Source organism: Micropterus dolomieu, linkage group LG14 (genome assembly GCF_021292245.1).
Source record: "Micropterus dolomieu isolate WLL.071019.BEF.003 ecotype Adirondacks linkage group LG14, ASM2129224v1, whole genome shotgun sequence".
Classification (NCBI taxonomy): Eukaryota; Metazoa; Chordata; class Actinopteri; order Centrarchiformes; family Centrarchidae; genus Micropterus; species Micropterus dolomieu.
In genome coordinates this window covers 25,920,110-25,944,375 of record NC_060163.1, presented here as the reverse complement: position 1 = coordinate 25,944,375, position 24,266 = coordinate 25,920,110, and the positions used below count along the sequence as shown (strand labels likewise).

At 41.4% G+C, this 24,266-nt stretch overlaps 2 protein-coding genes across 6 annotated transcripts in view; one reads left to right on the top strand and one right to left on the bottom strand.

Annotated features, from left to right (window-relative positions):
• Positions 1–24,266, top strand: part of LOC123982746 (stonustoxin subunit beta-like) — an 868,592-nt gene that overhangs the window by 439,345 nt on the left and 404,981 nt on the right. The gene's annotated exons all lie outside the window — the stretch shown is intronic.
• LOC123982748 (glutamate receptor ionotropic, delta-1-like) overlaps positions 4,165–24,266 on the bottom strand; it is a 290,438-nt gene continuing 270,336 nt past the window's right edge. The window contains exon 4 of one of the 5 annotated variants that reach the window (XM_046068547.1): positions 4,165–5,834. In XM_046068547.1, coding sequence (XP_045924503.1) covers positions 5,773–5,834 — 62 coding nt within the window. In that variant the 3' untranslated portion in view covers positions 4,165–5,772. Of the gene's footprint in view, positions 5,835–6,256; positions 6,357–19,393; positions 19,441–21,462; positions 21,580–23,732; positions 24,025–24,266 lie in introns of those variants that run through there. The other 4 variants (XM_046068551.1, XM_046068553.1, XM_046068548.1 and 1 more) reach the window with 4 other exon arrangements.

Here is a 24,266-nt window from a genome sequence, read left to right as displayed (position 1 = left end):
AGTTTGGATTTTTTGAAGTTTATCTACAGCTGCCCTGGCCACAGAGGTACATTGCTTAGCTTCTGTGCTGGAACTCCTGTCTGCTTCTTCAAAATGGTGGCACTCCAACCTCCATCTACTGCATGTACTATCCTGACTATGGACTAAGTACCTCATACGGCCTGGTGTATTTGAAGTTTTATACTTTTATAGTGCTTCTCTATAACTAGGTTTTCTTTAGAATTTGGGGGAGGGGAAGACAAACCCTACATGCCAGCTTATTAGCTCGAGCTCTGAAACAAAGAGGATGAACCCTCATAGTGATTCCAAAGCCCTCAGGGGTAAAGAGGAGCTCCTGGTAATGAAGATGATGATGGGTTGGTAATATCTAATTTCTCTCGCTCCCTGTGTTTCTCCCCACAGTGACCAACTGCATCCATAATTGGCTGCTGGGCGTGTGTTTAAAAAGATGATCAATAAAAACAAAGCAAGACGGACGGCTTTTAAAATCCTGAAGCCATTTTCAGTCCACTTCAAAACATTCTTATCTTTTAAAGGCAAACCCGAGGCTCTTTATCGATCTGTTTGTTTCCTGCCAAACGAAGAGACCCAAATGAGATGGGAAGGGAATAAAAAAAAAGAACCAAGGAAAAGACAAGAGAGAGCAGGACAGCGGAGCCTCTCAAAGCCAACAACTGGCCTCCTCTTTCTTTGGAGCTGTGATCAGTGGATACTTTTGTTTTGTGGTCTAATATCACAAGAAATAAGGCTGTTTAATCGCTGAACCCCCGGCACGTTCATGAGATTTCCACGACGGAGGGTGACTTATGTCAGGCTTTGTACAAATTCATACTTTTAATTTACACTATCCAGCAGAGGTGGGAGTAAATCACACATGTCCAAGTCCCAAGCAAGTCTTAACCTTCAAGTCTCAAACCATGTTTTTCTAAGGATATATCTGTAGCGTATATTGGGTGGTAGCTCATGAACTACCTACTTAAAGCTGGATATCGTTATTTTCAGAATTTTATTGGCTACACGAAGTGCCAGTCATGGGTACAATTGCTTGCAATTGGCTCGGCTTACCCAAACGAAATAACAGGGGCTGGCCCTTCCTTACAGCGCGGGCTCTCGTTGGTTGTTGTGGGCTGTGAAAGGGACATGTGAGCTCCTATCGGGTAGAATTCGGTGTCACTCGAAAGGTCAGAGGTCAGCAGCTAATTTGAATTGAGTTATTACGGTTATAATGACATATTAGCCATGTTTGCCAGGAAATATGAAATGCCACAGCAGTCCCTGGGGATTTACTGATGGAATAAGGTGTTTTGGACTAAATGTTTTACTGGATTGGATCATCTGGACCTTTGACAACGTAACAAGACCGTTTCTGTTAGAAAATAATCAATCGGTGGATTAAGTTAAGCATTGAGTTACTATGAGGCTTCATAGGTGAGTCACGTAAATTTTGATTGGACTGGTTGGTCTGACAGAGGCGCTGATTGGACCCGCTGTGGTGACTATATCTTGAAATGGTTTGCATTGGTCGAATCACGAGGATTTTAGCTTTCACACGGTACATAACGAGAGCTGTCATCAGGACCTCTTACCACCAGGAATGTTAAGAGGTTTTCACATAATGTTACAACAGCACCAAACTGCAGCCAAACAACTGGGTGCAGCTTAAACTTAACGGTAGCTTTCTATGTGTTCGACCAGCATAAGTTAATTTAGCTAAAAAGCTGCAGTCACGTAACGTTACCTTTCTTTATGGCTTCTGTAGAGACTGATGAAGTTGGATGTCGTGGTGGTCGGGTCACTGATTTTTAAGCCGCAGACCTTGCACACCTTCAACCAAGTCCAGTTGCCCTTGACTTTAACCTTCGTTGGATAACTATGACCTGGATTACTGAGAATCTTCATAGACATCTTGCACACCGCTGTCCTTTTCTCCCTACCGTCATCGACAACATAATCCTGTGTCTGTGTTGTACTACACGTAACACGTCTTTTTCTATGCCGCTGTTACGGAGATCCGGACCGCATGATTGCAGAATTATGCGCAAATGTTGGAATGAGCTATTTAAAAAATCAAGTCATTTTCAAGTCATCTGTCTCAAGTCATGAACACCAAGTCAAAGTCAAATCTTTTGTCTGTTTTAGTCAAGCAAGTCTCAAGTCTTCAAATTTGCAACCCACCTCTGCTATCCAGTCATGCTAACATGCACTTAGTTTTATTGTAGGTTACATTATATGATAACCTGTGTGCACCTTCAGAAGAATGCAAAACAAGGGGCAAAGTACGGACTAGGAGATACAGAAAAACTAAACAACAACTGGCTGACAAACAACAATAACAACAGGGTTGCGTATAAACTGTGAGGAGAATATAGGAACTTTATCCATGTAACATGACTGGAAAGAGCATTTAAAGTTCTCCGTGCACTTAATCTTCCACAGACTCAAAAGTAACAGATCGTTTCTTCCCTCTTGGGTGGATTTTTCACATGCATTCTCAAGCCTGACATTGCTACTGTACTGGAGCACAACAAAGTAGTTCACATACCGTACCACTGGTGTTACAGGTGATACAGGGATACAGGTGGTGATGAAACAAACTGAACGGCCTTGAACACCAGCGCTGCAGAGCTCGGCCCGGGCGGCCAGCTCCCATGCATAAAACATTCACTGCCTTGTCTGCTGGGAGTCAAAAAGAGTAAGAGAAAAACAAGTAGAGGAAGACTCTGGACTTTTAATTGTTTTTTTCTTTCTTTACTCTTATGTATTGATTTTGGTTTAATTACAACTAAAATTACAGTGATATGTTTAGTATTTCTCTTCTCCATTCACTCCTGTCCTCATCCTTCTGCCTGCTACTTCCTCCAATCTCAGGTTTATGTGCGATGCAGGCAGGCAGGCTGTTCTTTAACCAGGTCAGAATAGCAGGGATAGACTGGCGGCCTGCTGTGTCCACAGACAGCCCATTACACCCATCAATCAGCCAGCCTGCTAAGGCACTCACCCAGGACAGGACAGGAGGCCGAGGAGAGAGAGGAGGAGACAGATTTAAGAGACCGCTATTGGAAGATTCATCGCTCCTGGCTGAGTCCTCCATTAGACAGAGAGAAATCAATTTGACTGCTGATGCTTCATTTCTCTGCAGAGGGAATGGTGGGTCTCGATATAATTATCAGCTCTTATTAAGTTTAGAAAAGCGGTATACCCGTAATTAGTAGTACCTCATTGTAAACCAAATGCGACCTCAATGTTGAAGTGAACTGCTGTTCCTCTAATGGCCGCTTCATGCTGGGTCCAAAAGAATTGTAATATTTAATATACAATAAACTGAGCTCTTATTATATAATTTATTCTCCTCTAAAGTGTGCCTTAGTGGGGATTCTGAAAATACTTAGCACAAGCAATTGTGCCCATGACTGGCACTTCATGTAGCCAATAAAATTCTTAAAATAACGATATCCAGATCATTGATCTACCAGCCAAAATACGCTACAGATATATCCTTAGAAATAAGCCATTACAAGGATATGATGGTTTAGAATAAAGTTTATTTGATTCACCGGTCTCAGGTACATTCTGACACACAAACATGGAATTTATGGCTACATACTTTTCCATGAAAATCTATCCAAATTGTTGATCTCATCATAGATGATTTGAGAATAATAAAAAAAACCCATCAAGATAGGTAAATTCATCAGTCACTCTCCTGATAAATGATGAAAGGGACTGATCAGTGTTGGATTGTGATGCTTGGATTATTTGTTGTGATGCTGAATTTTGCTTGAGTTTCATAAAGGAACCTTTAAAGATTAAGAGACTAAAGTTTAAGCTTATAAATTGTCGACATCAGCCAAAACAAATGTAGACTGTTCATTTATTCCTATTGGATTAAAAAAACCATATTAAACGTATAAAATTCGAAGCTGTCTAGAAGTTAGTTGAACTGAAATCTAGTCAGGATAATGTATTTATTATTATTAATAGCAGGATGGTGTACTGACAGAGATGTGAATCCATCAACAAATAAAGAAAAAAACAAGGGATTGGAACAAACCAATAAAACACAATATACACAACAAGATCTGTGTTATAAGTAAAGACTTTAGAGCCATTGGCTGGCCTCAAAAGGTTGGTAGATTTCAAAACAATAACACCAAGTGGACAAGTGCCCTTTTGTATACTCCACTACTCAGTATTACTTAACTTTCTTTCAACACTTTAACAGAGTATGAACGCTGTGAGGCAGACCTGCACTACATTAATTTAAAAAAATCAGCCTGCTTTCTTGACAGGTGAGTGTACAACACAGCAGACTGCACAAAAGTTCCAAGAGAGCGCAACCTAATTATCCCGTTTAACAAGTGTAACCGTTGGAATTGCAGCACAAGGCCAGAACGGTACTGAGGGTGCTGTGAAACATCTGATGCTGAACACGATATGAAGAAGAGCATCAAAGTTGAGTTCATGAAGGCAAATCTTGAAAATGCGATGAACATAGGAATAAAAGCGTCCTTCATTTATTCATGGGAAGTGCTGCGACAGACATCAAGATTTTGCTTTTTGTGGTTTGACGGGTTTGTCTATGTTCTTCAAGAGCTAATAAACTCACTGAGCAGCTAATTAACGACCAACACAGACAGTGACTAACCCACAACACAGAAAACAAAGTGAGTGATAAGTCTATTGCACCAATCAAATGATTAATCAACCAACTACAACACAAATTAACTTCCCAACCAACCAACCAACTGGCGACCATATGACAGAATCATCACTGTGAATCAGGCAAACCAATCGGGTGAATAAAAACCCTCTCATCCTGATAACTGGCTGATCACATCAGATTATTTCTGATTCGTCTAAGGTTTTACTTCCACTGGTTTTCAGCCGTGTGGTTGCAGCTTGCGCGCATGTCTTCAGACTGCGAGGCTGTTGATTTGGGTGTGTGGTGTCTAGAGACGCTCCGCTAACAGCTGAAGACGTGTCAGCTTTCAGACAGAGGAAAGATCAGCAGCATCTGGACGTCAGGAGCCTCCTTCTGTTTCCCAATGAAGCAAAACTTCCTCTCCGTCCTTCACTTCAGAACCAACTGCTCAACCTTCTCTTTAACTTCGAGCAGAGATTTCACCAACTTTGTCTGCTCTGCCTGAAGCTTCAACAAGGATTCAAAGGCTGTATTGTCATTATGCAGAAACAAACCAGTGATCAGTGCAATGAAAGTGAGTGCATATTGTTCAGTGTGTGCTAATCAGCCCTATGGCCTGGTGGTAGAAACTGTCTTTGAGCCTTGAGGTCCTTCATTTCAGACTTCTGTACTGTCTGCAGGAGTGCAAAGAGGCGGTGGGGGGGTGGGGTCTTTGATGTTGTTGTGGGCCCTTCTGAGGACTCTCTGCTGGTCGATATCCTGCAGAGATGGGAGGCTGTTGCTGTGATGTGCTGACTTGATCATTCTCTGCAGGCATTTACGGTCTGCTTGCATGCTGTTGCCTTACCATACTGTGACGCTGCTTGTGAGAGTGGTCTCAATAGTGCACCGGGCGAAGTTGCAGAGGAGTGTTGATGGCGACTTAAATTTCTTCAGCCTTCTCAGGAAGTACAGCCTCTGATGCGCCCAACCGACCAGTGAAGTCCTCACTGAATTGAACCCCAAGGAACTTTCCCCCTCAGACTGCTCACGAGTCTCACATCATGTCTGTTACTTCATGGTGGCTTCAACACTAATCCAACTTCTGAGTAACATGCTCCTTCAGTCAGATGCATAAAACCCTGTAGTGTCTATACTACACGCTCCAGGAGTTCAACATGAAAATGGCAGAATAACAGTATCCCGTCATCATCTGCAACAGTAACACCAGCAAATATTCAATATACCATCTGTCACCATGAGGCACAAAGAACAGCATAAAGACTTTGAGCAAATATCCCTCAACAAAACAATTGTATTGTTTGACCAAAACCTATCCTTCCATAGTCTTCAACTCAGCTGAAATAATACTCCCCTCTGGAGTTTTCATAAGTTCTAAAAAAAAAAGTATTTACAATCTATTCACACAGGTCTCTGCGATATGCTGAGCGATTGGCGCTCCCAAATAAACTCAGGCCTAGCAGCAGTTAAGCCCGTGTCAAATCAACATTGGTTGTCAGTGGGGTGGAAGCAACTCTAATGTTTACTGAACAGACAATGGGATACCAGCAGTAGCGTGTAATGTTCCAGGGAAGCCTGAATTATTGCAGGCTTTGTAGAAAGCGGCTCCAATGTCAACTGTTTTTGGGATTCGGACGCAGCTGAGGACACAAACCCAATGGGATGGACTCCTTCCCTGTTGTTCAGAGTCTTGCCAGTACCCCTGCGAACTGTGCTGCAGTTGTGGAGGAAGATGTGTTGGATAGTTAACAGAGCAGGTGAACTGATTATTACATACATAAATAGCTGTGTAGCGGCTGAAATTGGTGTATAGTGAGCACTTGTACTTACATTTACACAAACAAAACATATGGTGAGCTTATAAAATGATGCACTGTTATTAAAATATCAAACAAAATCCTTAGATTAGCTTTGCTTCAACCATCTGCAAGAGGAAAATGCTTTGTAGTTATTTACTCATGATGCTTATTATAAAGATACAGTAGTTTAATGTTCATAGGGCATTTTTCTGCGTTGTGACACTTTAAGTACCATCTGTTAATAATACATACTTTTACGTAAGTGACACTTCAACGTAGGACTTTTTTTATCTTTCAATTTTGCTACTTTAACTTTGGTAAAGGATCTGAATACTTCCTCCACCACAGATACTGAGCACTCACGTATTTGTCATTTTAAAAGGTGGCAGATAGCCTCATTGTTTTAGTATGAACCGAAGTAGAAATGTAACTATGAACATTTGGTATGTGAACCCACGTGCTTACATTGGACCACGGCCCTACATCTCATTCATGAGCAAACGGTAAATGGCTACATTAATGTGGGCATGTTTCCTGCTAAAATTATACATAAATGCATGTGGACACAGTTTGTTAAACTTGAAATAAACCAATCATCCAAGCAAAATGACATGAAAGTAGACAAATGTGTTTCCATCAACCTGAATTATATTTGATCTTTATAAATAAAGAACTTCTCCACCCCAGCCAAGAAACCTGCAGCCTGATAGACCGGCCGAATGACCAAACAGCTCATTAACCAAATAACTGACCAACAAAGCACCAGACCATCTGTTCAGCTGACAAACTGAGTCCTTGGTATTTCAGAATAGGCTCTGGCATCCTGTGTTGTCTCTGTGTTTGTAGGAGCCATTTTGGATCTGTTTATTTACTGTGTGTTAGCAGAGTCTTCGTTTCTAGCAGCTTCACCGTGACACTGTATAAATCTGCTTTAAATGCAGCAGAGATGACTCATCGTGTGTGTGTGTGTGTGTGAGTACACTACCGCTTGCTGCAGCATTATAACTGAGGTACATAACTTCTTTTTGTGTGTGTATATTTGACAGGTGGAGGCAGAGGGAGATGAATTGCACCTGGTGCCACAGAGAATTGTTTAATAAACATTTTTATTAGCTCCTTCACGCAGCCTTTGTGTGCGAGCCGGGCGGCAGTGGCTGAACGCAGCGTCATCAGCAGCAGCAAATCCCTTCACGCACTGCAGCCAGGATGTCACCAAGCAACACTGGCCGCTCCTCAACCCGACTGAAGGCAGAGAAACTAGAATTCACACACTACAAAGCCCAAATAATGAGTGCTAATTAAAGCAAGCAAAATACTGCATTATGGGTACATAACTGTGCCCAAACTGCACACTATCTACTACTTCCAACATATGTGGGGTCTGAAATACACAGCAAAACTAACATCCAAATATTCAGAGTGGTGTTGTAAGACACAATACAATGTGCAGCTAAAATGAAGGAGCTACAAAAGAGTGAAAGTAGATATATTACAAAGAAGAGGAAGGTAAAACAGCAGTCTATCAGTGAAATGTTTGGATTCTCCCTACCTGTGTTGGTGTGGGAATGTTGTTATTATCGCTGAGTCAACCGCTTAGCACCTCAGTCTGCTGGATAACAATAAGACAAACATTCACCTCTACCTCCTGCTCTTAACAATTTCTCCCTCTGCCTCCTTTTGGCTGCTTTCTTTTTCCTCTCCGTTTGTTCTCGACCGGCCTCTGGACGACAAGGCAGCCGTGATCTGCTTTTCACACTACTGTGCTTTGCCTACGTCAGGGACGCCCTAAACAAAAAAAGCATCGCAGTGGAGCAAACAGAAACTGCAGCGTCACAGAGCTGCTAGTGAGGCTACGAGATGTTAGCTTTGTTATGACCACTGTGGTGCAGCACTGAAGGACCTTTCACAGATGCTATGGCAGGACAATCATTGCTTTGCTACTAAAACAGTCAGCATTTAAGAAACATCCTGCTTTGTAGATTTACTGTCCTCACAGCCTGTTGCTCACTCTATCACGCAGCAGCCATATTGACATGCGAAGCATCACTTCTGCTGGTTGCGTTGATTGCTGTGAAAATCTCCCCCGAGCCAACACTTCTCCATTCAAGAAACACAAATAAGGATTAATTAACTGCATGAACTTCAGCTGCATGATTGTTTTTGAACTGATAACAGATGGGTCGTAAACCCTAACCTTCAATTAAAGGTCAACGCTGTAAAATATTGTCTAAACTGTTTTATCGAGCAATTACATTTAATAAGTCATTTTCTTCTTGATAAAACTGGCAGCCCTGTCATGTTTAATTAAATTAATTAAATTAAAGTTTCAGACTTTTTCTGAATTTTCAAACAGAGGCCTTTTACACAGGTTCTGTGAACTTTTGAGACTTACTCTCTGTACTCAGTTTGCTCTCCGTTTCTAATCAATCAAAGACAGCTGCAGCCACTAATAAATCTACAGATAATAAATTTTTTTCCCTCAAAAACCTTGCCACAGATCTCAAATGAATCTGAAATCTCCCTCTACACTTCACTACAGTTTACTGCTGTCCATGTAAATAGAGGGGGACACATTATATCGCAAAAGGAAATGCACAGCTACAGTCAGCTTTTGTTGCGTGTTGTGACTGATACAGTAAAATAATCTTTACACCGGTAGAATAAGGTGTCATTCAGCTGTTTATCTTTATAAAGTTTCAATCTACTCAACTCACTCTCACCTATAAAGTCACTGACTTCCCTCCTCTATGTGTTGCTGTGCTTTCTTGCGTCTCATTCTCCAACCCTTTATTGAAATGTTCGAGTACTGATGACTTTTTAAGCCTTTCTCCACTGCAAGGACTTGCAACAAAATGAAACACAAAGCCATTGTCACAAGTTCTGGTTTTGTCCCCATCGGGTCTGATTTGGGGATGACTCCCTGGAACTTCACTTGCAGTAGTGTGAAAAGCACTGCACTGCTTAGGAGGTTCCACGTACTTCCAGAGTTTGTGGGCAGCGTTGATGACTGCGATCAGTCAAGCAGATGTGACGCCAATTTACAGCAAAGACTGCAACAACCACAATATCGGCACACAGTCAAACAGTGGTGGGGAAAAATGTTGATGGAACAACATTACAGAATGTGGGAAAGAAAAAAATCAACAACCTCAGTATAGTAATGAAGTGCATCTGAAACCACTATGATAATGTGGACTACTTGTAGCAGAGTTTACTATGAGTTGATATCTCCTTGGTAAATTCATTCAGATGGGGGGAAAATGCCAAGAGGACAAAATCAAATCAGTGGTGAAAACAGAAGGGAAGCCATTCAAAGAAAAAGTGCAACATTTTGAAGCCAACTATTCAGGAGTTTCTGTGCATCACTGTCAGTGCTTTCTGTGTGCACAAACAGATTTTCAGATTTGTTGCATTGTTTTTTTGCTGACCTGTTGGAGAAAAGCAAGTTTTCCTGTGGTTCTGAGTAGATGACATATCAAATCACACATACTAGAGGTTTGATACACATTAGCAGATTTCTGGTGTTTAGAAGCTTCCCTGTTTTTCTTTTAGAAATGAATACCCCTTGACAATTTCTAAACTATGTATGTATAACTATTGTTATTTTGAAAACTTAAACATCGATAGTTTTAATTTGAACCACTTACCGTTTTTTTCCTGTTTGCTATTAACCACCCCAGCGTATTTCACTCTCTCTGATGTATGTGAGTTCATTCATACAGCTCAGAGTGAGTACCTTGGTGAAGATGTGCCTGGTGCTCTAAGAACAGACCATTTATCTTAAATAATCGTGATCAATGTATCTGGCTTTAGTACGCAGATGATAAACTGTGGGGGCGATCTAACCATGTTAAATTGAAGCAATTTCATTCTAATGTGATCTCCAGATATCTGCTGAATACATTTATTAAATGATATTAAGACGTATTACCTCCACGGGGTGGTGGAGGCAGTCACATACATATGAACTGATGGTAATCACACTCCCGACTCAGGGGAGTTACTTTATTTACACAGCAATGAGACTTTGGTGAAATGATAACGGATGGCAGTAATAAATTCCAAAACACAAAAGAGAAGGAAGTCGAGTCTAATCTTTGCATTTATATTTATATATGTTCTCAAAAATTTTGTACATATGTCTGCTGTAGTGGTTGAGCCACCTGAACAGATAGTCTGATTGAAAAAGTTTCCCTCATCCCCATATTCATCTCTCAGTTAGATAAGATGACATTAGCTGGTTTATCAGTTCATTCAGCCTTTATTCAATCACTCAGGTCAATTGGTTTGTAGTGAATATGAATATGAGTTTACAATGGCATAAAAAAAAGAATACTGGCATATCATAGTTTCACCAGATTTTGCTTTATAATTGATTAAAAACATTAAGAACATGTGAAGTTATGGATTAAACCCATTTATTGAGCATTACTTTTAATTATGTTGTTGCTTTGACACAAAACCAACATGCATTTGTTTCTATCATAGACTGTATAAAAGAAGTGGACGTAGTCATGGTGACGTCGCCCGTTGGTTTGTGGACCGCCGTTTTGAAGCCTCGAGTTTGGCCGATAGGGCGCCGCCATGTTGATTTTTTTGTCACCAGCGGCGCCGGACGTGACCGTATTTGGACGAGACGGCGGAGCTAACTGCCACGTGTGGAGCTAGCTAGCTTGCTTGGCTAGGTGCATCTGTAATTCACGTTAACTGTCATTTTAACAGGGCTGATAAGTTTGTCTAGTGAACAATATTAAAACTAAAAATGCTCACCAGAGAAAGTGAACAACCGACTGCTAATAAGCTTTTTCAGCGGCGCTGGTTAAATTTACACAATGTCATGGGGACGAGTCACGAGGTCACCATGGTAACGACTTGTCAATCAGCTTGTAGCCCCGCCCTAAAGCCTCCCCTGCTTCCTGGTCTCTGTTCCTCTAAATGGGACCATAATTTACTAAATGAACATCATGCTGTGTTGAAGAAGACTTGAAACCATAGAGACCAGAAACTCATCAGGAAAGTGTTTACTGAGGGAATAAATCAGCTGAGAAGTAGAAACATTTTACCGTTATTTCTAATGGAACCGGACTTCTTTTTGCAACCAGAGAAGTCGGCCCCTGCTGGCCGTTTAATAGAATGCAGATTTAAGGGACTTCGGCGTTCGCGTCAGTTTGCTGACCGTTTAATAGAATGCAGATTTAAGGGACTTCGGCGTTCGCGTCAGTTTGCTGACCGGAAGCTTCCCGCTTGGTCTCTATGCATTCTCAGAGCTTCGTTTGCAGACTGATCCCCACTCTAATTTCTTTAGTGCTCACAATGACGAGATATAAATAATTTTCTTTGATTTGTGAGACATAGCTTTCTGCAATAAACTAACACGGTGGCTGCCTATCGCCTAAAGCAGTAATTAAAGTGCACCAGTACTCACCGGTAAGCAGGTGAAGCACTTCTACATTTGACACTGGAACAAGTTTTTGTGCTACAGCAAACCTTTGATGTTGAACTCGTTGTTATCCATGAATGATTCTGATTACTGACAAGTTAGTAGTTAACATTAGCAAATTAGAGGCTAACCATCATATAAAGCGTTTTTTTTTTTTTTTTTTAACAAGGATTTAATGAATAAAAACAACTCACAATCAAAAATAATGAACTGGCACTGCCTAAAAGCAATGTATTTTAGAAGCAGCCACGATGGATGAATGATCAAGCCAGTGGGGGAAAAAGCAGTCTGCATGCTGTCTCCAAAAACATCTTTCATCAAAATCTTTCTCTGAAAGTAAAATACAGTAGTATAGTATATGTCCTTCATGAGCACTAAAGTTGCCATTGGAGATAATTGTGAGTGGATCTTTTCAGTTTGGAAATCACTTCCAAGGATACCGGCCCTGCTGTTCTTTTTGTAGAGAAAACTACAAACATGTTTTACTAGCAAACATTGAAAGCTGCTGGTTTTGCATTTTTTATTATAAAAATATGGTTGTTGGGTGAATGAACACCGGCTCTGTGTTTTGAGCAAGATGAAGAATGAAAAGTCCAGAGGATTTCACTTTTTAATGAATTTATACAGCCCAAAATTACACGTTTGTTTCAGGGGGTTTTGCTGTCTACCCTTTTCAGATGAGGAGAAACTTCTACTTGCTAATTATTCATCTAGGTATTTTGAGTGTGTGGATGTCTCTCTTTCAATGTTAAATATGTTCCTGATATCAGCGCTCAGTCAATAATAACCTTCTCCGTGTTAGAAATCTCACCACATATCAATGTTTCAGCCTCACTTGGCAGCAGCTTTTCAGTGTTAACGTCGTCTCCTTACATGTTGAGTTAGCCTGACCTTCTATGTTGAAAAGATTTATTGAACACCCAGTGCAGAAAATCTAAATGTATCATTCAATTTAATATTTCAGTTTCGACATTTCATAATTGACCAAAACAAATCAATTCTTGCAACCATTCTCCAACACTGGATCAGTCCCTCGCGGCAGTGGTTTGTATAGCAGCCGCCTTTTGCCTCTTAGAAGGAAAGATTGGATTGTGTGAGCATGTGTCAGCTCCATGTCTATCTGTCTCAACATCTTAGTGTATTTTCTGAGCTGAAAACATAAGCTGGGTAATGCTGTGTAAGCTCTGAATAACTCCTCTCCTATACCCCCTATTCCCTGTTCACACAGTAGGATACAACAACAATCTCCTGCAGGCAGCTGCTTGGAAACACAAGGCTGCAGCTTCCAGAAAAATCGAATGCCTCTAAAAATTCCAACTAACTGGTTATTTTAAATCTGTCTGAACATTTTAAAGGAGTGTATCAGTAGCATTTCTAGTTGCAGTCCATATACCTCTGTCCTGTTTTGATGGATGCTGTATGTAATTAAATTTTTTCAATGTATAAAATGTGTTGTTTTTCATTTCTACAGTTTATAGAAACCAACCAAGCTTGCAGCCTTCCAGGCAAAAGAGACGCACTAAATAAGATGTGGACGGGACAGTAAAGTTTTCTGAGGGAATCTTGACTGGAGGAAATTTCATCAGGAAGCAGAGCGTAACACGAGCCGGCACTGATATGAAAACACCCGACGCGGCTCAGTGGCCAGAAGAACAAAAACAGAACTTAAGTTTTGCTCTGTTCCCTCTCTCTCCCTCCCTCTGCAGAACTTTTTTCTTCTGCTTCGACGCCAAATGAAAAAGGAAAACAAACCCTGAAGATGTCTGAGAATGTGCTGACTGTGAGCAGAAATCTAGACATAAAACCTGCACTCTTGGTTCTACAATAAGACGTGAAGAAAACAAAATCACTGGACCAAGAGACGACTTTCGTATTCTTAGATTTTCACCCCAAAGGGCTGAAACCATTCATCGAGAAATCTTAATATTTTTGTTATCCGGTTACTCAGTGAAATAATACTTATCTGCAGCTCTATCTCACACCGACCCATCTTTCACAAGTCTAAGCAGGGCTGAGCAGTAATTGAATTTAATGTTCTAACAGGGGTCGGCAAATAAGTCTGGCGTCGGGCCACATTTTTCCCCAAGCTTTTATTGAATTATTTCTAATCCTTTGATACACGTGTGGACGTTTAGCTCAGTCGGTAGTGCGCGAGACTCAAGTTGGGAGGGTTATATGGTCGATCCCAACATCCTGCTAACACTTTTTTCTCCCTTGTTAAACAAATTGATTAAAAGCTTTTTGCTCATGCTCAAACCAGGGGCGGCGCCAGGGAAAAAAAATCAAAAAACTCCTATTGGACCCACAATGCATGTGATATATACAGTATACTGTGATATGTACAGTATTAAAATAATAACACTACAGAACATTGACCCAAATTACCTACAGTTCTGTATCAACAACACTTGATTACATACAGATACGTATTAGATACGAAGTTGTCTGTGTGTGTGCAAGCTTTTCAAATAAATTGCCCTTTGTGATGTGAATAATAAAGTCTCTAAAGTCTCCATAAAGTATAGATGTGAGTCAGACGATCACGTAGATGATGATCGTCTGACATAGACTGGAGGTTGTTTATTCATTTTTATTTCATAATGATCATTATGTGAGAAAAAAGAAAATTTCTGTCATTAATAAATATTACATTTTCTTTTTTGTTATGGTAAAAAGAGCAAGAGAGACAGAAGAAATCTCCACAGAGTCCGTGGAATGATGCTAACTCATCAACACAGTGCTGCTCCCCTTCTTCACTGGGACAGGGAGGCTACAGTTATGGGGAGACTGGGCTGCTGCTGACTCATCTGTTGTTAGTCTGCTAAAAGGGGCAGGGACAATGATTTAATATGAATATCTTGCTAAACGTTTCCCTGCACTGATTAAATGTTGATGAAATGTAGGCTAACACTAGTCTGTAGCGAGCTGGCTTATTTCACTAGGTTAACACCACTCACAGACTAAAGGCCGCCCACCTGTCTGGGTTACAGATAGACATCCTTTCCTTTTTCTTTCCTCTCTTTCCTTCTCTCTGTCCCTTTTTGAAAACCAGATTTTGGTTTACTAAGTAACATTGTGATCACTGTGTTTCTGGTGCATCCACTGACTGCAACTAAACACCGTCTCTGACGAGCGCGCTGAGGCAGGACCAAACCATTTCATGCAGAGACAGGGTGGGGGTCGGTCAATATGGAGGTTTACTTTTTGGTCAGTTTGGATTTTATTGCCAAAAACAAAGACATCATTCATTTTATTATTATATCAGATTTTTTTTATTGATATGATGGTTTATATAATGTATAAAAACATATAATTTTATATTTGTTTTTACCAATTTTTTGGGGCCCCTGTCAGTCATGGGCCCTTGGAATTGTTCTAACTTTTCCCCACTATACGGCGCCCCTGCTCACAATAAAGCATGTGCTGCAGTGTGTGTGCATCCCGGCGTTTGATCCGCATTCATAAACCCGAGGACACTTATTTTCATTTCCCAGAGGAAATTCACTGGAATCCAGTCTCACGTTTACTGACGGCTTTTTCAGAGGTGGGTCAAGCAAACCAGGGACTCTTCTGAATGTCCTTCAGAACTTTTCAAAGTAAAATAAACTCGCCATAAATGATTGCAGCAAAAAAACGTTCTGGCACTTTTATTTTGGAGGCACAGTCACTTAAGATGAAGTGATTATGTGAGTAACTGTAGCTGTATCTGTTTCAGCAACCTGGCCAGATATTACTGCTGGCGGGCCGTTTCTATTGCCGACCACTGTTCTATACGGACGTTCTGTGGAATGTGTTTTGATGATATGATCATGTTTTGTTACCGTTTTAGAAAATCTTCTTTAAATGCATCTATCCAAACAAATTTTTTTATGAAAAGCTAACAAAATGTTTACTTTTCTAATGCATTTGACCTTTTACATAATTTAGAAATGTAGTAAATGTAAAACATAATATGAATTTCAGCTGTACTGCCTGGCCATCATTCTACAGACCTGGGTATGCTGGAAGTGAGGTAGTCTGTTTCAAGTGCTGCACAACCATGTATAAAGTGTTTAGAGCGGTTTCCAGCGGTCAGTACAGTATGACCGCTCGAGGCCTGCAGTCACAGAGAGGCCATGAATCATCCAAATGGAGATAACAGCACACACTTCTGGACAGTCTCTCCTCAAAGACATTTGTGGTGCTGCACTCATGAAAATCACACATGAAAAGTGACAGAAGCAAGTGTGCGAAGAATCAAAAAACAGAGCTTGAAAGAGAACTTCAAACCTGCCTACTTTCTCACCTCTGCATGCCGGTCATTGCGGAAAATGGCTCACAGGTGGAAAGGTGTGCGGGGAGGGGCTTTCAGAAGCTGTACAACACTCTGATGAGAGCACTGAGAACTCAAGCTGTACTGTGTCCGCCTCAGCTGTATGCTGAAGTTAGCAGTGTCGACTTTGTAGCTCACCACACAGCGTGACAACTTTCTGCCTTCCTCCTTCCATAAGTCACTTCTGAATACGCCGGGATTTCAGTGAAAACTGAAAATAAAATTTGAACAAAAGCCAGAAGCTAAACCAGTACAGAGTCCAGAAGTGTAGGCGAGATTAAAGAAAAATGCACGGGGCCCCGGTTTGACTCCAGCCTGCGGCCCTCTCTCCCCTCTTTCCTCACACTATCTGCTGTCAAACAAAGGCCCAAAAATATCTTAAAAAAGACAAATGCGTGAATTATCACGTCATAGATCTGTCACCTCCACCCGCCCTGTCAACCAGTGATATGGCTCCAATTTACCCGCTATAGGGAAGGCCGGCGCCGTTACGTCCCTTTAGGATGAGTCGCACATCAGCTGGGTGTCTGACAGCGGCTAGAGAAAAGTTAGCCGACCTACGCATGTATCCAGATTTGTGTGTGTGTCGTTGAAGCTGGCAAAGCATGTCTTCTCATCGTTCTCAGAAATATGTCGAGGACCCGACAACTAAATGTCTCCGGAGACTCGACAGCTGCTTACTAATCCTACGCCGCGGTAACTGTGAGTCGGCGTAAGCCTCGTGACTAAAGCTTTGGTGGTTTGTGGATTAACTGAACTGTACTGTGGTTGGGAATACGTCCTTGTTTTGAGTTTTGTTTTGTTGGAAAAACAGAAAATCCTGAAGGTGAGTTTTTTTGTTTTATACTTTAGAAACTGATATGGAACTGGACTGGGCTATAAAAAACTCTGTTTTTCTGTACATTTTGCTATAACCTTTAAAACTTCAACTAATGATGTGGTTGAGCTTATTTAAATTGAGTGTTTTAGTCCACTGGCTTGCAATTAATTATTCATTTGTGTTATAAAAAAGATGTATTCTGAATGCATGTCTCCTTCGTGGGATTTGACACTGGCCTGTTTTACTGGTTTAAAGTTGGTCAAACTGCTACATGTGATATTTGATGCTTGATGCAATGCCACAGATGAAATTCAGCAGCCTAAAGCACAGAAACTGCTGCAACCTCAAACAAGGAGAGGAAATCTACATGAACACAAACCACAGCTAAGAAAACTAAAAAAAAAATCTACAGCGGAGAGGGACAGAGAGAGAAAGCATAATTTTGTCTTCTGCTTGGCCGACCGCCAGTTTCCAGCCATGGCAAGGAAGATAAAATTAATCTCACAGCTACAAATTTAGAGTATTTTAATAAATCTGCACTAATTTTCTGTATTATTTCAAATTTTAGTAAGGCTGCTCCTCTCACATGTCCCAAAAGAGAGAGAAGAAGTGGCCCTCGTGCTGAATGTAGACTCAGAATAAGACAGCAGATCTAAAACTGAGTGTTTCTTTAAAGCCCCACGGCCTGGCCCGACATCGAGGCTGAGCAGCGCTCTCCCTTTACGCCTGAATCATCCCATTCCCTCACAACTTATGATTACTGGGAAGACCAGAGAGCATCAATGATGGGTTGTGTGTATCCAAAGAAGGAAAGCAAAAAAAAGAGGCGGGAGGCCATATGTGACGTGTGTTAAGGGAAAACTCCAAACACTTGGGTTCAGACGGCTTGTTTGAAAGGGTTTAGAAATGCAGATGGGTTGGCAAAGTGACTCTTGAACTTTATTCCACACTCAACACAGCTTCCAAACAGCTGATATCACCGCTGCTCCACACTCGCCGGTCTGCACTGTCACTCTGCCTTTTATTGCCAACAGACACGACAAGAGTGGCAGGGCACCGATCTCCCCCACCACTATTACTTATAATCCTCACCGCTGACGCTTCCATCAATATTAATTCATGCTCCAGGTTCAGTACAGGGGTGATTTTATTTCAACGATTTAAAAAAGTATTTTGCTCTGTTAAAAATCGCCTGTGGGAATAAAAACCTGTTGAATTCATAAGTCATCATTTGCTTTCAGAAAAGGCCAGTAATTTAAATGGGAGTTTTGAATGGGTGGCCATTTTCACGCAGCTTTAATGTGTCATCTGTATGAGGATATTTTATTACGATTACAATGTGATCAAATCAGCCAGACCACATCAGGAGATCAATGAGTAAATATAATGATCTGACTCGTTAATATTAAAATACTCGGATCAGGGCCAAAAATCATGAACATCCCTGGACCACATGTTCACACCAGGTGGAGACGGGGTCCAGGTGTAGACGGGGTCCAGGTGGAGACGGGGTCCACCGTGCAGATTAATTGAAACCTGCTTTCAAAGGCTTTTTCATTTTGAAATGACTCTTTGTTTCTATACAGTAGAGTTACAGTGTTATTGCTGCTGAGAGAAGACTTGAATGTCTATAATGAAGGATCGTGGGCCTTAACAGCAGCAGCAACGAGGCCTCCTGAGAGACACCAAACCACTGAGCTCCAGCCTCCACTACAGAGGAGACGAGGCCTGTTCTGCAACGATTTCTGCCGTGGACTTAATGGACAGTAGCCAGAGTGATTTGTCTTCCATTGATTGGTTATTCTGTATTCTGTTCAGCTTTTAACTTTATGTTCACTTCACTTTGTACAAGCAAACTGTAGCAAAAACCCTCACTAGGCTCTCCTCTGCGTAGAGCGCAGACAGAAAATTCCAATACTGTGCACAGGTACCAATACCAGGCTGGACTTGTCAGACAACAAAGTACAAAGAGTGGAAGAGTCTCCATAGGGACGTGGTCGGGATGGATGCAAACACAGGATTTTCCCCCAGGAGAAGTGATGCATGGTATCTGAACACGTCTGCTCTTTACAGAAGCTAATGGGAAGGGTTGGCGTATGCACTGCACACAATTGGAAAGTGTAAAGTCGTGTCATTTGCACGCAGACTGAAGAAGCTGGGTCGGCCAAAGTTACACAGTCATGTTGGGAACGTGAGGCAGACTGTGGATGTGTGTTTCCAGAGCAGGTGTGTTGTATCAGAGTAATGCTGACAAGAACATCCTCTCTTACACAGGAGACGGAGGAACAGCAGGTGGTCCTATTAGCAATATGACACACGCCTTCTTTCCACAGCAGGACCAGCGTCTCCTCGTCTGTCCGCCTTTTCTGGTTGTCTCGAGTGGGTTTGATGGTAGCTAAACTCGTGCTGCTGACTCCACTGGGGGACCTGCAGCGAGTGTGAAAAACACTAGGGTATCGTCACTTCTGAGGGCACAGAGAAGGGTTTTAAACTGCTGCAGAGCTTGGCTCACTTTCTGATTCCACAGCTCTAGGCTTTGACATTTTGCACCACAAATAAATAAAATCTAATTGGTGTTTTGTCATTTCTGTAATTAATATTTTTATATCCACAATGAGTCACATGGCGGCTGGATGGACTTGCTAATCTGACTCTGTGGTTCACCTCAGATTTATGGGGCTTTAATGTTGCCTGTTTTTGGTTTTACTGATTTGGTTCACTACAGCCTCTCTCATGTTAGCGACTAGCTGCTGAACATACATCGTAGTGCATGTAACAGCTAAAGAGCCGGATATTTCCCTCATGACTGGGCAAAGACCAAAAACAGAGCTAAAAGGAGAGAGAATATTGGACTTACATTCACCAGGTGGAGGCAAACATGACCGCAGCCCCAAACTGGCTTTATTCTGAATTTCATTGTCAACAAATATCATGAAAAGAAGCAAAACACAAAATATGTTAGCCCGTCTACTTTTCTGAGATATGCAAACCCTGTCTTTGTCTCAGTAGAGACAGTCAACTCTAATACTAACGTCTAAACAAGTTAAATACTGTAGTATTCACACAGGACTGTTGCTTTTCATTGCATCATGTGGTTACTATGGTTTGGCACTGGAGTCTTTTCAGAGGTGACATAATAATGACATTGTGATTACATAATATCAAGTGTGTGTTCTGTATATGCTTGAAGATTAAACCACATTTTGGTCAGTGTGCATCGTTTTTTATGAATACAGTAACTTGACATACAGCACGACTTTTGTCTCACACACATTTCAGTCCATCCTAGTGAAGCCGAATGTCTCAGAGCAGCCATCACACCGGACTAAGCTGCAGGTCAATTTGTCAGAAGGAAAAACTGTTTTTCCCTGCTTTCCTTCTCTAGCTACCAATAATTCCTCACCTCGCCGCCGGCTACTGTCAACAACACACAGTCTGCAGCGAACCATCACCGAGCCCTCAGCAAGTACACAAACATATAGACTAAACATCACACATCACTGCAGAGGCTCATTGAGAAGAGACAACAGCCAAGGTCAGACAGAGATAAACAGAGGGGCCCCTCTTCGAACATAAATATATATATATATATTTACAATCAATAGGTACAAACTCCGGTGGTAATAATAAAAAAGGGGAAAAAGTCTTGTTACCAGTGGCAGCCAGTCAATAAAGGGCGCATTTGCAACACCCCACCAGCCACAAAGCTTCCTTCAGAAAATAAATGATTATTAAATATTTGAAATAAGCAAAGAAATGAATCTTTACTTTTTCATATTACCTCAAATGATGAATTTAGTATTTTCTTTCCTAATGAGCACCATCCCAGCCATGCATTACACACCTCCTCCCACCTCAATCAAATACAAGTAGACAAGACAACCAACAAGGCATTTACTGTTTGTAATTCTCACGCGCTCAGTCATTGTGGCTTATTGTTCCAGAAACAACCTGCAGTAAACTACAGTAACTGCCAGCGGCACTTCAACAAATCTAGTCAATTAAACACCTCACAACAGTAAAAATAAATCAGCACATTGACGCAACAATCATAAAAATGTATTGATGTGCAACACTGCCTGCAATCCTTAAACACAATCCAACCTACGTCACGAGAAACGTAGAACATGTTCCCCACAGTCTTCAGTCGACCAGCAGCACGCAGTGGTAATAACGATGATAGATATTTATTAGTCCTTTCGGAAATTCATAGTCATACAGTAAACATCCGACCAACACAAACATCTCCCGAGTGCTTTACAAATGATACTAAGGTGCAGCTCCCCAACACCCAAAGATTCAGCACTGTTTTGTTATTATTTTATTGTTTGTTAAGAAATCCAATACTAGTAGGCATGTGACATTATTAGAGACAGTATTGTATGAAAAAGATCAGATCTCCTCCACCCGGCAGACTTCCCCTTAAGCCTTCAGCTCAGTGTGTTTCATATTCACATCCCTAATCTTTAGAGAAACCTTGGCTCTGCTCTGCGGAGCATCTGGAGCATCAGCAGACGTCAGGTTCACTCCGCCTCCCGTCTCTGGGACCAATCACTGAGCACTGATCTGTGACAAGCGCAGGAAGTGAGGTTAATGTAAATGGAAGTGAGAAGCAGAGTGTGTGTTTGTGTGTGTAATTTGTGAAATGGACGGCTAATTTTCAAAATGAGTGAAACCACGCTGCTCTTTAAATCTCAAGGAAGAGTGCAGAGTGTGAGAACAAGAGGAGGAAATCAGAAAGGCGAGGAGGCTAAAAGAAGAGAATAATAAATGAATCGGACAAGTGAGGAGATACAGAAGAAATCCGTATTAATCGTTTGGTAAGAGAAAAGAATATATATGTATATAAAACTGTGTGTTCACTGACTATGCTTGAATATCTATTGTATTTTGTTATATCAACGTATTGGGATCGGGGCACTGAGTTGAGTTTTCTTTAACTGGGCTATGTGACTCGTAGGGAGGTGGTCAGGATGGACAATTAGTGTAACAAACAATGATCTGGATCTCTGACAGTGGGGGTTTAGGTACTTCAGGTGCTGTCGCCTACTGATTTAGCAGCTTGGATGCCCTTATACCTTTTTAACATTTGGCTAGAAAGAGTCAGAACAAATGGATTTCAATCCAACTCTGTGAAATCTGTGTCATAGAACCCATTAATTCCTTTACAGCCATCATTTCTGCTTAAGTTTGCTGTCAAGTCTTTATTTTCTTTTTCTTTGCTGAAATGACTGATGATGTGGTTTACTTGGTTTCATTAGTCATATTCTTCTAATCCTGCAACAGCAAAACACAGAATGTTTTAGTCCGTCTCTCAATATTGTGATGTCAGGATTGAGTTGAGTTTTCTTTAACTGGGCTGTGCGAGTCGTAGGAAGTTGGTCAGGATGGACAATTGGTGTTAAAAGCAAGGATTCGGACCCCTGACAGTGGGGGTTTAATTATGTCAGGTGCCATTACTGTTGCTTACCGATATAGCAGCTTGGAAAGAAGGATACCCTTACACCTTTTTAACATTTGGCTAGAAAGAGTCAGAACAAATGGATTACAATCCAACCTCAAGCTTCTTGGAAACCTGTGTCATAGAACCCATTAATTCCTACACAGCCACCATTTCTTCAGCTGCTCGAGGTTGCTGTCGATGTTGCTGCTGAAATGACTGATCCTGTGGTTGTCTTGGTTTCATTAGTCATATTCTTCCAAACTAGAAGCTTTAAATCTTTCTCCCACCCATGAGGATTTATTTTGCGGGGCAAATTGGGAAAGGTTCTTTGATCTAGTATGTTAACGACATTATGTCGGCATAAACAGAGAACCCTGCGTTTGTGGAGGGGGGCGGGGGATCTATTTTTTTTTTAATGAATCCAGCATAGAGACATTTCAATGAGTAAGAGTTTTCCCCAGACTGGTGTGCAGGTAGGACGGGAAGGTGTCATTTAGATACACATATGCAAATTTATGTCAAGAGGACAGATAGCATGGAATGAAGACAAATGTCGAAGCGGTTCTCTTTTTCTTTTCTTTAAGTGTAGCCAACAATGGAGGACATGACAAGACTGTAGATTACACCCAAACACACTGTGTGTCTCTGTGCCAAAATGCATGTTTAAAATCCCTCCCACATCGAGCTTTACAAGGCTCTCCTCACATCACAGAGGGAGTCTTCCATCACTCTTCATAGTAAAAAGTCTCCTTTTTGAAAACCCCAAAGAGGAGAACAAGCAAAAGGTGAAGGTGAGATGTGAGAGAGGAACCTCACTTTCCCGTACAGACAGAGAAAATAGAATGAAAGCGAGAGAGCCTGTGGAGCAGAAGATGGTGATGGAGAGAAAGAGCTGCAGAGTGACTTTAAGGGGAAAAAGGTGAGGCTGAGAGAGAAGAAGGTAAAAGCCAGTGGGGAGGAAAGAGTAGGGGAAGTGAGGTATTGATGGATAGAAAAGGGGGAAGGAAGGGGAAACAAAATACCACAAAAGACTATATTAGAATACGCTTTGATATTGATTTACTTGGTTCAAATGAGTACATTTTCAATCAATAATGTTTTTCACATGAAATGCCATTCTAAGCTTTGAGGACTTGCCATTGTATTTTTTCCACATTTAAGATTTTTTTACTTTTATTTAACCAGCAAAGAGGAAAACTTTCAACCCTAGTGATCGGAGTGCATTCTGTGATTTCCAAGAGGGTCTTTCAAGACATTTCACAGACTACTGTATAGAGTAGATGGTGCATGAACAAAAACATAAGAATAACAACATAGTAAAGCAGCCACGTGGAGTCTTATCTGTTCATCCATCCATCCACTACACCCACTTATCCATGCAGGGTCACGGGAGGCTGGAGCCAATCCTAGCTGACACTGGGTGAGAGGCGGTGTACCCACTCGACAGGTCGCCAGTCCATCACATGTGGAGTCTTAAGTGGAGTCCAATAGTAAAAGAACCCCCGTGACCAGCAGACAGTCCATCGGTCCTCCTGCTCAGTATAACAAGTTCCAAGTCTTCAAATGTTCTGTTGGCCAAAACGTTTAAAAGCTTTTATTTTGGTGCTGTGTAACGAGTTAAAACAGCCACAACTAACTGGCAAAGTGAGTTCTGACAGAGTGTTTGCTGGTTTCACCATAAAAATAAAGAGCTTTTTGGATTCATTGCCCTTCTTCCCAGCTCACAACGTTCTCAGTGAAGTTCTGAGGAAATATTCATCCTCTGAGCGAAGAAGCTGCTTTAGTCGGTAACCAGACGTTTGGAGGCCTT